Here is a 13,231-nt window from a genome sequence, read left to right as displayed (position 1 = left end):
GACTCAAGTGTTGTAATAATTGTGATTGCATTTTGTGATGTGTCTGTGTGTGTGTGTGTGATTTATATATTGAATGTGTATATATATATATATGTATATATAAAATACACACACACACACATATATAGTGTGTATATATATTTTCTTATACACACACACACACATATATAGTGTGTATATATATTTTCTTACTTTTTTTTTTTTTTTTTTTTTTTTTTTTCTTTTTTTTTTTTTTTTTTTTTGCAGATCCAGTCAGTGACGTTATTGTATCATTGTTCGATCTGCAAATTATGATCTTACAACCGATCAGCAATTATACATAAAATGCATATATCTGCCCAGCCGATCACATCTGTGTAAAGTCTTGAGAAAACCCTTGAAGAGAACATGCAAACTCCACACAGGAAAGGCCACAGCCCGGATTCAAACCCCCAACCTCAGAACTGTCAAGAAGATGTGCTAATCACTTCCTCGCTTATGCTGCCCAAACAATTTTTTGGGACATTTTAAAATCAAACTGCACTATGCTTGTTTACGTCGTTGAAGTTAGGCTTGTTCCACTCCCTGTCCCTTCAATAATATGGTGTATCTGTACCAAAGAAGTAGATCCGAATCCAAATACATGTATTCCTCCCCCCAACAATAACCGCGACGTGTTTTATCTTGATCCTTTCTGGCTAAATACTCATCGTCTGACAAAAGTTTGTGCTGTCATCCACTTGAAAGTAGACCTTCTCACCTCGCTGAAATGGGAAAGCAATAAATCCTCACTTCCATCCTTTTCCTTTTTGTGTCTGTCCCGACAGCTCTTTGATGGGATCGAGTGCGAGTTTCCCATATTCTTCATCTTCATGATGATTGACGGTAAGCCTCCTCACATCCACACCTTGACCGGCTCCCAGGGTGCCTGGAGCTTGAGCCGAATGACGTTTTTTTTAATGCTGGAATTTAGAGGAATTAAGGTGTGAAATTTCGTGAATGGCCTTTAAACAAATTGAAAAAGTTCTCAAGAGAAATGCCATTTCAAAGACCTGTATTCCCTTTCTTCATTGCACTGGCATTTAGTTTTATTGGAGCTGATAAATAATCTTAATATTTCGATGCTGATGTTTTTTTTTTCTTGTTGGTAGAAAAAGCAAAACATCCACTCAAATCCCAATATTCTTGTGTGTGTGTGTGTGTGTGTGTGTGTGTGTGTGTGTGTGTGTGTGTGTGTGTGTGTGTGTGTGTGTGTGTGTGTGTGTTTGTTTGTTGCAGGTGTGTTCAGGGGGAACCAGGCTCAGGTGAAAGAGTACCAGGACCTTCTTGACCCGATCATCTTTCAGTCTTATGAGGGCAAGTATTCACGCGGCAATTATTGAGTGGTAAAATCCTTTTCCTAGAACTGACGACTCAGTGATTGGTTTGTCACTCTAGGCCACGCTGTAGTCCCCAAGTACTACTACGTGCCCGCAGACTTTGTGGAGGCCGAGCAAAGCAAGCATGGCAGTCAGAAGCGCTTCCCGAGCAATTCTGGACGCGACGGCAAGCTCTTTCTGTGGGGCCAAGCCCTTTACAACATTGCCAAACTGCTAGGTAAGATACAGTAAATATAGTTGATGGATGGCTAGATGTCATAAGATCCGCTGAAATTGATTGCTGATGCACATTTTTTTTCCAATGCTTTAGTGTTAGTTTTAGTTTTTCGCTAGGCTTTAAATTTTGTCGGGGAAACTGATGCAGTGGTGATAACTGTACAATAGAATAAGATAATGTATATATAATTGATTTTTAAATTTATTTATTGATGTCATTTGTTTGCGTGTCGATGACCTTGTGTCCCAGTTGACGAACTGATCAGCCCCAAGGACATTGACCCCATCCATCGCTACGTACCTCGCCAGGACCAACGCAATGTCAGCATGCGCTACTCCAACCAGGTCAGGTCTCAATGCTTCCATTGTCTGACAAAATATATATATTCCAATTTAGCTTAGCGCTATCTTGTTGGTGTGACAGAACACAAATGGATTTAAAATGTGACCAAATGAGAATAAACATATTGGGTTCTGCTGTTGGCCGGTGAAAGGCAAGGGATGCTGGAGGTTAAAGTAAGTTATTTTCAACAAAAAAGGAAAACCTATCCGAAGGTGGACGTGGCTGCGTTGGCGTGTCGGTGCACTCCATTTACAATTTACCATTATGATCACATTTCAGTTTTCATTTTTTAGACAATACAATACAATACATGCTGATTTATATAGCGACTATGACATGTTTTTGGCAAAAGAACAATAATGCATTCATTCAAATTGATTTGTGACGACAAAGGGTAAAAAAAATAGCGAATGCGAGTATGAGCTCTCACATTTATATGGGTGAAATTTGCTTATTTTGGGGTCCCGGGTGGCAGGTGCTACACCTAAGATTTGACTCAGTAGATCACAGATCAACATGAAATTTGATGTGCATTTTCTTCAAGACATCACACATGAGAAATAATAATGTACACACGGATATTTTTGCAGTTTTCGTTTTGACCGTAGCGACAAACTCACCTTTTTAAAGGCCTTCAAAATGCTCAGAAATTCACCAAAATTTGCCACTGCATATGTCTTAGTGACAGTCTGGTGTAAAGGTCCCAGATGTTACCCCAAATAATTAACTCGCTTGAACCCTCTGGTAAGTGCTCGCAGATCGTTATGAAATTCAGAAGACTCATTTAGAATGACAGGATGCACGGAAGAGTGTGAAGATATTTTTGTGTGTGTTTGTGTGTGTGTGTGTGTGTGTGTGTGTGTGTGTGTGTGTGTGTGTGTGTGTGTGTGTGTGTGTGTGTGTTTGTTTGTTGCAGGTGTGTTCAGGGGGAACCAGGCTCAGGTGAAAGAGTACCAGGACCTTCTTGACCCGATCATCTTTCAGTCTTATGAGGGCAAGTATTCACGCGGCAATTATTGAGTGGTAAAATCCTTTTCCTAGAACTGACGACTCAGTGATTGGTTTGTCACTCTAGGCCACGCTGTAGTCCCCAAGTACTACTACGTGCCCGCAGACTTTGTGGAGGCCGAGCAAAGCAAGCATGGCAGTCAGAAGCGCTTCCCGAGCAATTCTGGACGCGACGGCAAGCTCTTTCTGTGGGGCCAAGCCCTTTACAACATTGCCAAACTGCTAGGTAAGATACAGTAAATATAGTTGATGGATGGCTAGATGTCATAAGATCCGCTGAAATTGATTGCTGATGCACATTTTTTTTCCAATGCTTTAGTGTTAGTTTTAGTTTTTCGCTAGGCTTTAAATTTTGTCGGGGAAACTGATGCAGTGGTGATAACTGTACAATAGAATAAGATAATGTATATATAATTGATTTTTAAATTTATTTATTGATGTCATTTGTTTGCGTGTCGATGACCTTGTGTCCCAGTTGACGAACTGATCAGCCCCAAGGACATTGACCCCATCCATCGCTACGTACCTCGCCAGGACCAACGCAATGTCAGCATGCGCTACTCCAACCAGGTCAGGTCTCAATGCTTCCATTGTCTGACAAAATATATATATTCCAATTTAGCTTAGCGCTATCTTGTTGGTGTGACAGAACACAAATGGATTTAAAATGTGACCAAATGAGAATAAACATATTGGGTTCTGCTGTTGGCCGGTGAAAGGCAAGGGATGCTGGAGGTTAAAGTAAGTTATTTTCAACAAAAAAGGAAAACCTATCCGAAGGTGGACGTGGCTGCGTTGGCGTGTCGGTGCACTCCATTTACAATTTACCATTATGATCACATTTCAGTTTTCATTTTTTAGACAATACAATACAATACATGCTGATTTATATAGCGACTATGACATGTTTTTGGCAAAAGAACAATAATGCATTCATTCAAATTGATTTGTGACGACAAAGGGTAAAAAAAATAGCGAATGCGAGTATGAGCTCTCACATTTATATGGGTGAAATTTGCTTATTTTGGGGTCCCGGGTGGCAGGTGCTACACCTAAGATTTGACTCAGTAGATCACAGATCAACATGAAATTTGATGTGCATTTTCTTCAAGACATCACACATGAGAAATAATAATGTACACACGGATATTTTTGCAGTTTTCGTTTTGACCGTAGCGACAAACTCACCTTTTTAAAGGCCTTCAAAATGCTCAGAAATTCACCAAAATTTGCCACTGCATATGTCTTAGTGACAGTCTGGTGTAAAGGTCCCAGATGTTACCCCAAATAATTAACTCGCTTGAACCCTCTGGTAAGTGCTCGCAGATCGTTATGAAATTCAGAAGACTCATTTAGAATGACAGGATGCACGGAAGAGTGTGAAGAACTCATACATGCAAATGAACAGGAAGCTGTCTATTTTGTAAGAAGCCTCCATTTTAGGATGTTTTGTTAATTTCCACCAAATGTCTGTCGAAAATGTCGTACTGTGAGTTCAAAGGGAGGTAATGGATGTGTTTCAGGGCCGCCACAACATTCATATTACCCAGTAGGTGTCACTACGTCTTGTTATATAACACGGCGGATGCGTCAGCACTCGAGATGATTGTGTGCATGTGCGCGTGTAGCTCACTGTGATGCGTTCCAGTCCATTTAGCTAGAGGAGCATCGATGCATTTCACGGAGTGGCGCATAAAAAGGCCGCTGTGAGTAAATGAAGCAATCACACGTGACGGCGTAGTCGTCTTCATTTGTCCGTACGCCGCCACGTCCTGTAAATAAAATGTTCAGAACGCTGCCACGTTGCATCACATTAATGGCATATAAAATGGCATATAAGCCATTGAAAGTAATAGCGCTGTAAAACTAGTGATAGTTCTTCCTCGCCAGTGATGATTACCAATTGACTTGGACGGCCAATTTCATTTTGAGATATCATAAAACGCTTTTTTTCTCCATTTGTGGCCTCCCCTGTAATACACCCCACACTCCAAAAAAGATTCCTCCTTTTTATTAATCCCTTAGGAATAAAATATGGTGCCTTTTCCCACATTTAGTGTTATATATTCTGGACTCTACATTTGATTTATGATTGTTTTGTTTTTTTGTTTTTAATAATTCGTCGAAACTAATGTTGTGTCCTTCAAACAAATCATTGTTTAAAACAAAGGTCTACAGAGCTAGATGTGACATCTGTAAAGCTGATCATTATCGTGGAGTTTTAAGACAAATTGGCAAAAATAAGAAAAAGCGCATTACTCTCTTGCCCTCACTCCGTATATTGTGTTTAAATGTGTATTCATTGTTTAAAAAAAAAAAAAAAAAAAATCGAAGTACCATAAATGTTATAAAAACATGCCCAAGATGTATTACATTTTTTGTGTTGGTGGGGGAGTGGGGGGGGGGGGAATCTGGAACGTAACCCCCACCGTGGCGCGGTGTCTGTATTTCAATCACACACACACACACAAATAAAATAAACAAACAAAAAAAAAACGCATTACAAAGAGCCTATTCCACCTGCTCAGCACTTATTAATGTATACACATTTAACTGTGATGTAAAACAGTCAAATGTTATGCCTGTAATTAATATTTAATTTATTGCTGTCATTGTTAAGGGACCAAAAAAGAAGTCATGATATATATTTTAATCAATTATTAAATTGTTCTGAAAAATATCTGAAAAATTGGCATCCGCCTGAAAAAATGCGTACCGGCCTGACTGTCAGTGCATCGCCGTATTAAAGCAAAATGATGCTGTGTATTCGCAAAATGTTAGCAACATGTAAAACGGGGGGAAAAAAATATGGTACATTATGTCATGTCTGACTTATTCATGTGTTGCATCCACACGCTGTTAGTAATGCCAGACGCACATCACGTCATTTGGCATTCATGGGGGCACCTGCTGCGTTTGTTTGTGTGCACCATGATAGATTTTTGCTTCTTTTCTGTCACGCACCTGAGACTGCCTGCAATGTCGTCATGGTTACTGCCCAACCATTGCATTGATGCGGGATGGGGGGGGTAGCGAAAACGCCTCGATGGGGAGAAAATATTTCAACCTGCTGTACTTCATCCTTGCATCACTACCCTCCAGCATGCAGGTGCATCTTGGTAGAGGATTATGGCATGTACATGTTTGCTCGGTACTGTGGTGCCGTCACGCACGTACAGTGAAATCTTTATGTCAAAGTCGGGTTTCAAGTTTGGGTGAGGGTTTTAAAAAAGGCTTGGCGTTTCAAGATTTTGAGTCTATTCTGTATAACTGGGGTTTAAAGGCAGTTCCAAGTTGAGACTTGATAATTGTATCGTACTAATCTGGCCTCTTATCGTTTTGTTTCACCGCAGGATATTGTAGGAATATGTCTTAGAATGCATGGATATTTCCTACATGGTGTACGGTGCCCCTTTAAGCTTCTCAAGGTCGGTATAATATTCCCCCTCCGTCTTTTACCAACTCTACAGCTCCACAATATCATCCTACAACCCCTTGAACCCATCCTTGCGCCCCCTCCCGCCGTCCCACCGTCCAGGCCTTATCATTTCTTTGATGTTAAACCTGTGACACGTTCAAATGCCCTCATCAAAAATACGAATCTGTGTGCACCGGCACGCAGCCGCCGGCGGCATGAAAGGAAGGGGATTATATTCATTTCACATGGAGACGGAGAGCGCGGGTGCGGGAGATGGGAGGAATGAGGCGGCTTTCTCCCGCTTCGACTTTGTGCGACAAGTCTTTTTTATTCCTTTGTGATGCCACATTCGCAGACTGGGAGGCAACGTGACCTTGGAAGAGAGACACGAGCGCTCAATGCAAACTTTTCTGTTTCAAATCATTCGATGATTGAAGATTTCTGCCAATCAATTGGGCTGTGTGGCAGGCTGTCGACGAACACCACACGACAGGAAATCAAAACAAAACAAAAAAAAGAAAAGAAGGTATGACATGAAAATAAGTGAAGCAGTAGCAGCGTGATATCTGCTAACATAAGATTTATATGAGCTTCACTAATCAGTGAGTGGTTGAAAATATATATACTGCAATATAAAAATAAGTGGAAAATATACTTCATTATGGTTATAAGAGGTAACACATTAAACAAACTAAGCGGGGGGGGGAGGACACCAGCTGTACTATTGAAAAAGTATCCTTCCAAAAGAACATAAAGTTATTCACATTTTATTTTTAAAACCTTTTTTTTTTTTGTCTGAAACATAACTAGAGTCAGACTCGAAAGGTTTGTAAAAAGAGTCGTTCGTATGAGGGAATTAAACAGAAGTTCGGGTTTCAACCTATGCTTTGGCTTCCAAAGAAACATTCGCGTTTCATTTTATGAACTAAAACAAGAGTTTGAGTTTTAAATTGGGCTTTCAAATTGGGTTTTATTTTTTTCAGGTTCACAGATTTTTGAGGGGATCACTTTCTCTCAATTTTTGACTATTTTTAATTTTTAAAAAACATTTTTTTTCATTGAGTACACTTTTTAAATTTTCATGTCATTTCTGACATGAGTTGTATTTTAAACTTTTTTTTCAGTTTTTTCTTACCTTTTTTGACAATTGTTTTTTAGATATTGAACTACTTCTAACAGTTTTTTACACTTATTTTTATGATTTTTTTTGACAGTTGCCACTGATTATTTTGGCCACTTGTCAGTATGAAAAAACATCCTTGAAAACAACAATCAATCAATAGAAAAGTCAGAAAAAAAGTAGAAGGACTGATGTTGTTCTCGCTTTTGGGGCTCAGGTGCCTCGGCAGTCCACACTCTGGCAAAATCCCTTGTTTGTTTTCACAGATTTACCGCTGGCCACAGATTGATTGTCAACAAGGGGAAGGCGAACAAAGCACCAGAAGCAGAATGGTTCTTTTCCTTTTTTTTTTTTTGCCCTACCTCTAGGGGAGAAGAGAGAGCTCGGCGTAACGAAATGAGGAAGGGCAGAAAGTTAAGGTTAAAAAGAAGAATGGGAGTGGATAAGAAGAGAAGGGGAAAAAATGGTGGAAGGTGCACAAAACGAGATAATTAGGACCAAATTCAAGGGAGCGAAAAACAAGGACGGGTAGAAGGCAACCAGAAAGCTATGAAATAAATTATAAAGTAAAGAAGGACTTTTCTTGTTGTCATGAGTTTGTTAAAATTGGAATTTTGCTGGTAGAAAACGGTTGACTCCAGGTAGTGTCCCCTGAGGGACGGATTTATGGCTTCGTTGTCAACATTAATTGTTATTGTCAATTTTTTGATGATCGGACCTCTCGCCGACACTAACGTCTGATTGTGTGAATGTGTAGACTTGTTCTACTGTCTTGGTTATGGTCTCAAAGTTGGGAGCCAGGTTCAGGGTTTGAAGTCAAGGTTTCAAACCTGAGTGAGGTTTGGAAAACTAGCGTTTAGGTTTTGAATTAAGGTTTCAAACCTGGGTTGATGTTTTAGGGCACAGGTGTCAAAGCCAAGGCCCGGGGGCCAGATCCGGTCCCCCACATCATTTTATGTGGTCCGCCGAAGCAATTCATGTCTCAACTTCCATGATCCTTGCTGAAGTCTGGACCGAAATGTCAAATTGTTATTGTGTGATAAATAACGTTGAAATTTTGCAATCATCTTGTTCCCCTGTCTACGCTCACTTGAACAATAATCGAACAAACTACGAACAAATAGCTGCTTTGAAGACGCGTCACAAGGAAGCAGTGACAGGTTCGACGAAGGTTGAACTGACAGCCGAAACTGTCAGCTCGGTAAGACTTTTCCTCTTCACCGAAAGAGACCATTGTCTGGAAAAAAAGAAACTTTCTACCTAATTGAACAAACAGATAGTTGAGTTGAGTGATTACAAAACTAGTCATCCATCAATTGGTTTGTGTACAAGTAATAATATGATGAGATGATTCCGTAAACATTTTTTCGGTTTCACAGTTGTAACGACCCCCCGAGGGAAGACGTAACTCCAAAGTGGCCCACGACAAAAATTTGTTTGACACCCTTGTTTTAAGGTTTCAAAACCTGGTTTGGTTTTAGCCCGGGTCGATGTTCGGGTTTCAGTGTTGGTGCGCTGCTGAAAATTACTTACTGTGTCCAGGGGTAAAGCTTGCATGTGAAATGTGTTGCTTGTGGGAAAGTGTCAGCAGTGCCACGCTGAGTACCGCGATTTATTTTTCATGACTGCTGGCTCAACCTCCTCCTGCAGCTCGCAGCCGACTTTGTCTGCTTCCACTCTGCTTTTCCACCGCATCAAGCCGTTGACCGTGTAGCACTCCTTCAATGAGTTGCTGAAGTGACTTTTTGGAAAGAATGCGCATGAAATATACAGCAGGTGAATAATGCAAGTTCCAGGAGCGACAATCTGACTTCTTTTGTGTGAGCCGGCGCTCACCTACTTTCTCCCTAGCGACCAAACAACTTTTCGTATCATTTCATACTAAAAAAGAAAAAGACACAACATCGTGACGGTTTAGCGATGAAAGGCTCATTTTGATGCCTTCAGAGGATGCAGGGCAGCGTTGCAACGCAGAAAAGACTGTCTTACTGCATCATCCGCAGTTGCTGGTTCAGGATTTACATCTCATTTCAATTCCGCGAGCACGGAGGATGCGCTATGCCTCCATCCACTGTCAGTTGATGTCGAATTGCGCTAGATTCTTATTTCAGCTCACATCACTTCATCTCCCGCAGTGTCAGTCGACCTCCGTCAAATCAGTGCACTTTTTTGTGCACTTTTGTTGGCTTTGAGCCCGGATGAACAGCAAATGAACACTTTATCCTCATAAGGGTCGCGGGGGGTGCTGGAGCCTATCCCAGCCGTCTTCGGGTAGCAGGCGGGGGACACCCTGAACCGGTTGCCAGCCAATAAATAGCAGGGCACACAGAGATGAACAACTATCGGGGCTCACACTCACACAGAGACAATTTAGAGACTCAGCCTGCCGTGAATGTTTTTGAAATGTGGGAGGAAATCGGAGTACCCGGAGAAAACCCACACAGGCCCGGGGAGAACATGCAAACTCCACACAGGAAGGCCGGAGCCGCGATCGAACCCACGACTGCTGCACTGTGAGGTCGACGTGCTAACCACTGGACCACCGGGCCGCCCTACTTATCTTTCTGCCTTTCTACCGAATCTTCCTACTTTCTTCCGGCCTAAACTACAAAATACCTAGCTGTCAATGATCAATGGAGAAGCTGCTGATTCATTTAATGTTGACATGAACCTCACATTTTGTGTGTGTGTGTGTGTGTGTGTGTCTCTCACAGGGCCCCATAGAGAATGATGTTGTGGTCCATGTTTCACTGATAGCTGAGAGCCAGAGGTACATTGTGCAGTTGACTTTTCCTCCGTCGTCCTGTTCGTTGTCGCGATTGTACATTTGTGATCACACTCTGTGGAGTTTAAGTGCTACAGTCGAGGAACAAAGTACACAAACAATTTTAAGTGAGGATGTTATGGAAGAAGAAATATGTTACATATCCTTTTTTTTTTTTTTTTTTTTTTTTTTTTTTTTTTAATATTTGTGCTTAGACTGCAAGTGTTTCTGAACACGTACGGTATTCAGACGCAGACACCGCAGCAGGTGGAACCCATCCAAATCTGGCCTCAAAAGGAGTTGGTCAAGGTAATGCATTCTCTCACACACACACACACACACACACACACACACACACACACACACACACACACACACACACACACACACACACACACACCGACTTATTGCTGAAAGCAGCGGATTTGAGAGATAACGACATCAGATTTCATGGAATCTTTGCATCAAACTTGAGAATTCAGCCTGAGCGACATGGAATTTGCTCGGCTTTTTGTCATGACTAGAGCCATTAAAAGTTTGCAAGGACCTTAAAGTCGACAAGGTCACATCTTGACCAAACGTCTCGTGTATGATCACGTTTTTGCTTACTGAGGGACAAAAAGCCGACAGCCTGTCATTTTTGAGTTATGCAAAGTAAATGGCCTATTAATCATCGTTTGATTAAAAGTTAAATTTGCGTTGGGTTGTTATGAGTGGGTTTCATTCACTTCTAAACAAGTCGTGGAGTCGTAAACATTGTGTACGTGATTGCCTTCTGCGATCAAGTGGCACGAGCAAGTTAACATTGCTAAGCTACATCCCCTTTGCTTTGTGTTTACGGTAATTGCAAGAGTTCTCCCCCCCCCAAAAAAAAAATAGCATCGACACCGCCACAGAGCTAATCAATGTTGCAATCAGTCAGATTGCATGTCAGCAGCCATTTCCTCATCTTGATTGTCACATTCATCAAAGACATGCTGTCAGCTCCATGCCATTGATCCTCTCAGCGCTGCCGTACTTAGCCACGATTGATCAACATAATGGCCCAGATCAACCGCCGTCATTTTCCTCGAAAGAAAGTCGTACTTGGATGCTCTACCAGAAACACATCTTACGTAAAAATAGGATATGTGAGCCCGGCAACACTCCAGCGCAGACAACAAACATGCACATTTGCACACCTGCAACCTTTCAACTCACAGCGCACATGGCTGAGAAGTCGTTGTTTATCATACGATCCGCGGTCAGGGTTTCATGAAATGAAATGCACACATGCAGGACCTTGCCCAACACACTTACAATGCAAGCGGGAACAAATAAAAAGTAAAAAGCAACATCTTACTTAACTTAATTTACGAGCTATTGCCTGTTTCTTTGCTTTTGTGAACAATGATGTCATATCATCTCATGTATCGTAGAAAGGGTTCTGTCAGTCGTCATCTGTACCTGTGGGTAAAAAACAAAAAAAAAAAAAACAAAAAAAACGCAGGGTTGTCTACCGCTGACGAAGCTTCTGTGAGAGAAGCGAAACGTCCTTTTTTGCGTTTTTTTTTTTTTTTTTTTTTTTTTTTTTTTTTTTTTTTTTTTTTTTTTTTTTTTGGTTTTTTACCCACAGGTACAGATGACGACTGACAGAACCCTTTCTACGATGGAACTTTCCTGTACGACTGAGAGCCTCCACAAGCATCATCTCATGTAGCGATCTGCTAGCTAACAGCCAATCAGAATGTTTAATTGTCACCCACAGTCGATGTTTTCCCTGCCGCTCCCATCCACCACTTTGTTACCGATGTTTGCTGTGTGTGTGTGTGTGTGTGTGTGTGTGTGTGTGTGTGTGTGTGTGTGTGTGTGTGTGTGTGTGTGTGTGTGTTATTGTTGCAGTATTGGCTTGGTATGAAGAAGGCTGCATTTGGATGTATCTTTTAGGGCGTATGATCAATAATCACTTGAAGTCCTTCTTAGGAGGCAAAGCGTTCAGAGATCATTCGGCAGAAAGTGAAATTCATGATCCAGCGATGATGATGATGCTGATGAAGAAAAGCATTTCGAGAAAACTGCGGCGGCCGTCGTTGCCACTTTGTCACATATCTTCTGCATCCTTCAACGCCTTTTAGTGCGAAATTCACTCTGCGCGTTGTTTACCGCCCGGGGGTCAGAGCGGGAATCGCGGAGCAAGCGGCGGGATTTAGTACAGACTACAAATTAAAAGAGCACTTTGTAGAGTGGATAACTGTAAAGACACTTTTCGATTTTCTGCCTGCCGCTTAATGGACTTTTCCTGAGCTTCAGCCTGCCCGCTTGTGTAATCCTTCAGAGCGCTTGAAAGCCGACCGTGCAAGCACACTGTGCGCCTGGGTGGAGCATACTGTGATTCATACAGTGGAACACACAGGAGAACATAGCGTAGAGCATTCTGCGTAGCCTACCTTACCTTGACGTGAACTTTTTTTGCTCACCGGCCTCTGCGGCGACTCGTCTCCCAGAGTTACTCAGGCATTCGGAATTTTTCACTCGTCAATACGAAGTTGTTGGGTGATTATTATTATTATTTTAATATGATTAGAGATGACTCTGGCATGGATGCTAATGTATCCTCGTTCTAGATTTACAACCTTTTCAAACATAAAAGAACCCTGTGCACACCCAATTTTTGACTGCAGAAATGTTTCACGCTACATACAGGTCATCAAGTATTCAACTTTGATCAAGTTGTCTGCAAGGTTTTGCTCCTTTTATAGGAAAATACGCGGCTATAATAAGGCATCTTCAGTTATGTAGCCCATTTAATACATGAGACAACTCAATGTGCTTCACACAAGCAAGGAAACACTCGTGATGTCATGCACTCATGTGCATTAAAATCCGTGCAGACCAGCTGCCTCATTGGCATTCTACACATGGGAGCCGAGTCGGGTGCATCTGTGTGTGTGTGTGTGTGTGTGTGTGTGTGTGTGTGTGTGTGTGTGTGTGTGTGTGTGTGTGTGCGTGCGGGTGTGTGTTTGTG

General features: G+C 41.7%; 1 protein-coding gene across 4 annotated transcripts in view; it reads left to right on the top strand.

Moving 5' to 3' along the window:
- phkb (phosphorylase kinase, beta) overlaps positions 1–13,231 on the top strand; it is a 52,848-nt gene that overhangs the window by 22,031 nt on the left and 17,586 nt on the right. For all 4 annotated transcript variants that reach the window (XM_019876386.1, XM_019876384.1, XM_019876385.1 and 1 more), the window contains 6 exons: positions 807–864; positions 1,258–1,335; positions 1,417–1,575; positions 1,825–1,919; positions 10,178–10,233; positions 10,443–10,536. In XM_019876386.1, the coding sequence (XP_019731945.1) occupies positions 807–864; positions 1,258–1,335; positions 1,417–1,575; positions 1,825–1,919; positions 10,178–10,233; positions 10,443–10,536 (540 nt within the window). The remainder of the gene's footprint in view (positions 1–806; positions 865–1,257; positions 1,336–1,416; positions 1,576–1,824; positions 1,920–10,177; positions 10,234–10,442; positions 10,537–13,231) is intronic.

This window comes from Hippocampus comes, unplaced genomic scaffold (genome assembly GCF_001891065.2).
Source record: "Hippocampus comes isolate QL1 unplaced genomic scaffold, H_comes_QL1_v1.1 scaffold150, whole genome shotgun sequence".
In the NCBI taxonomy this organism is placed as follows: domain Eukaryota; kingdom Metazoa; phylum Chordata; class Actinopteri; order Syngnathiformes; family Syngnathidae; genus Hippocampus; species Hippocampus comes.
This window is presented reverse-complemented; position numbering and strand designations above follow the sequence as displayed.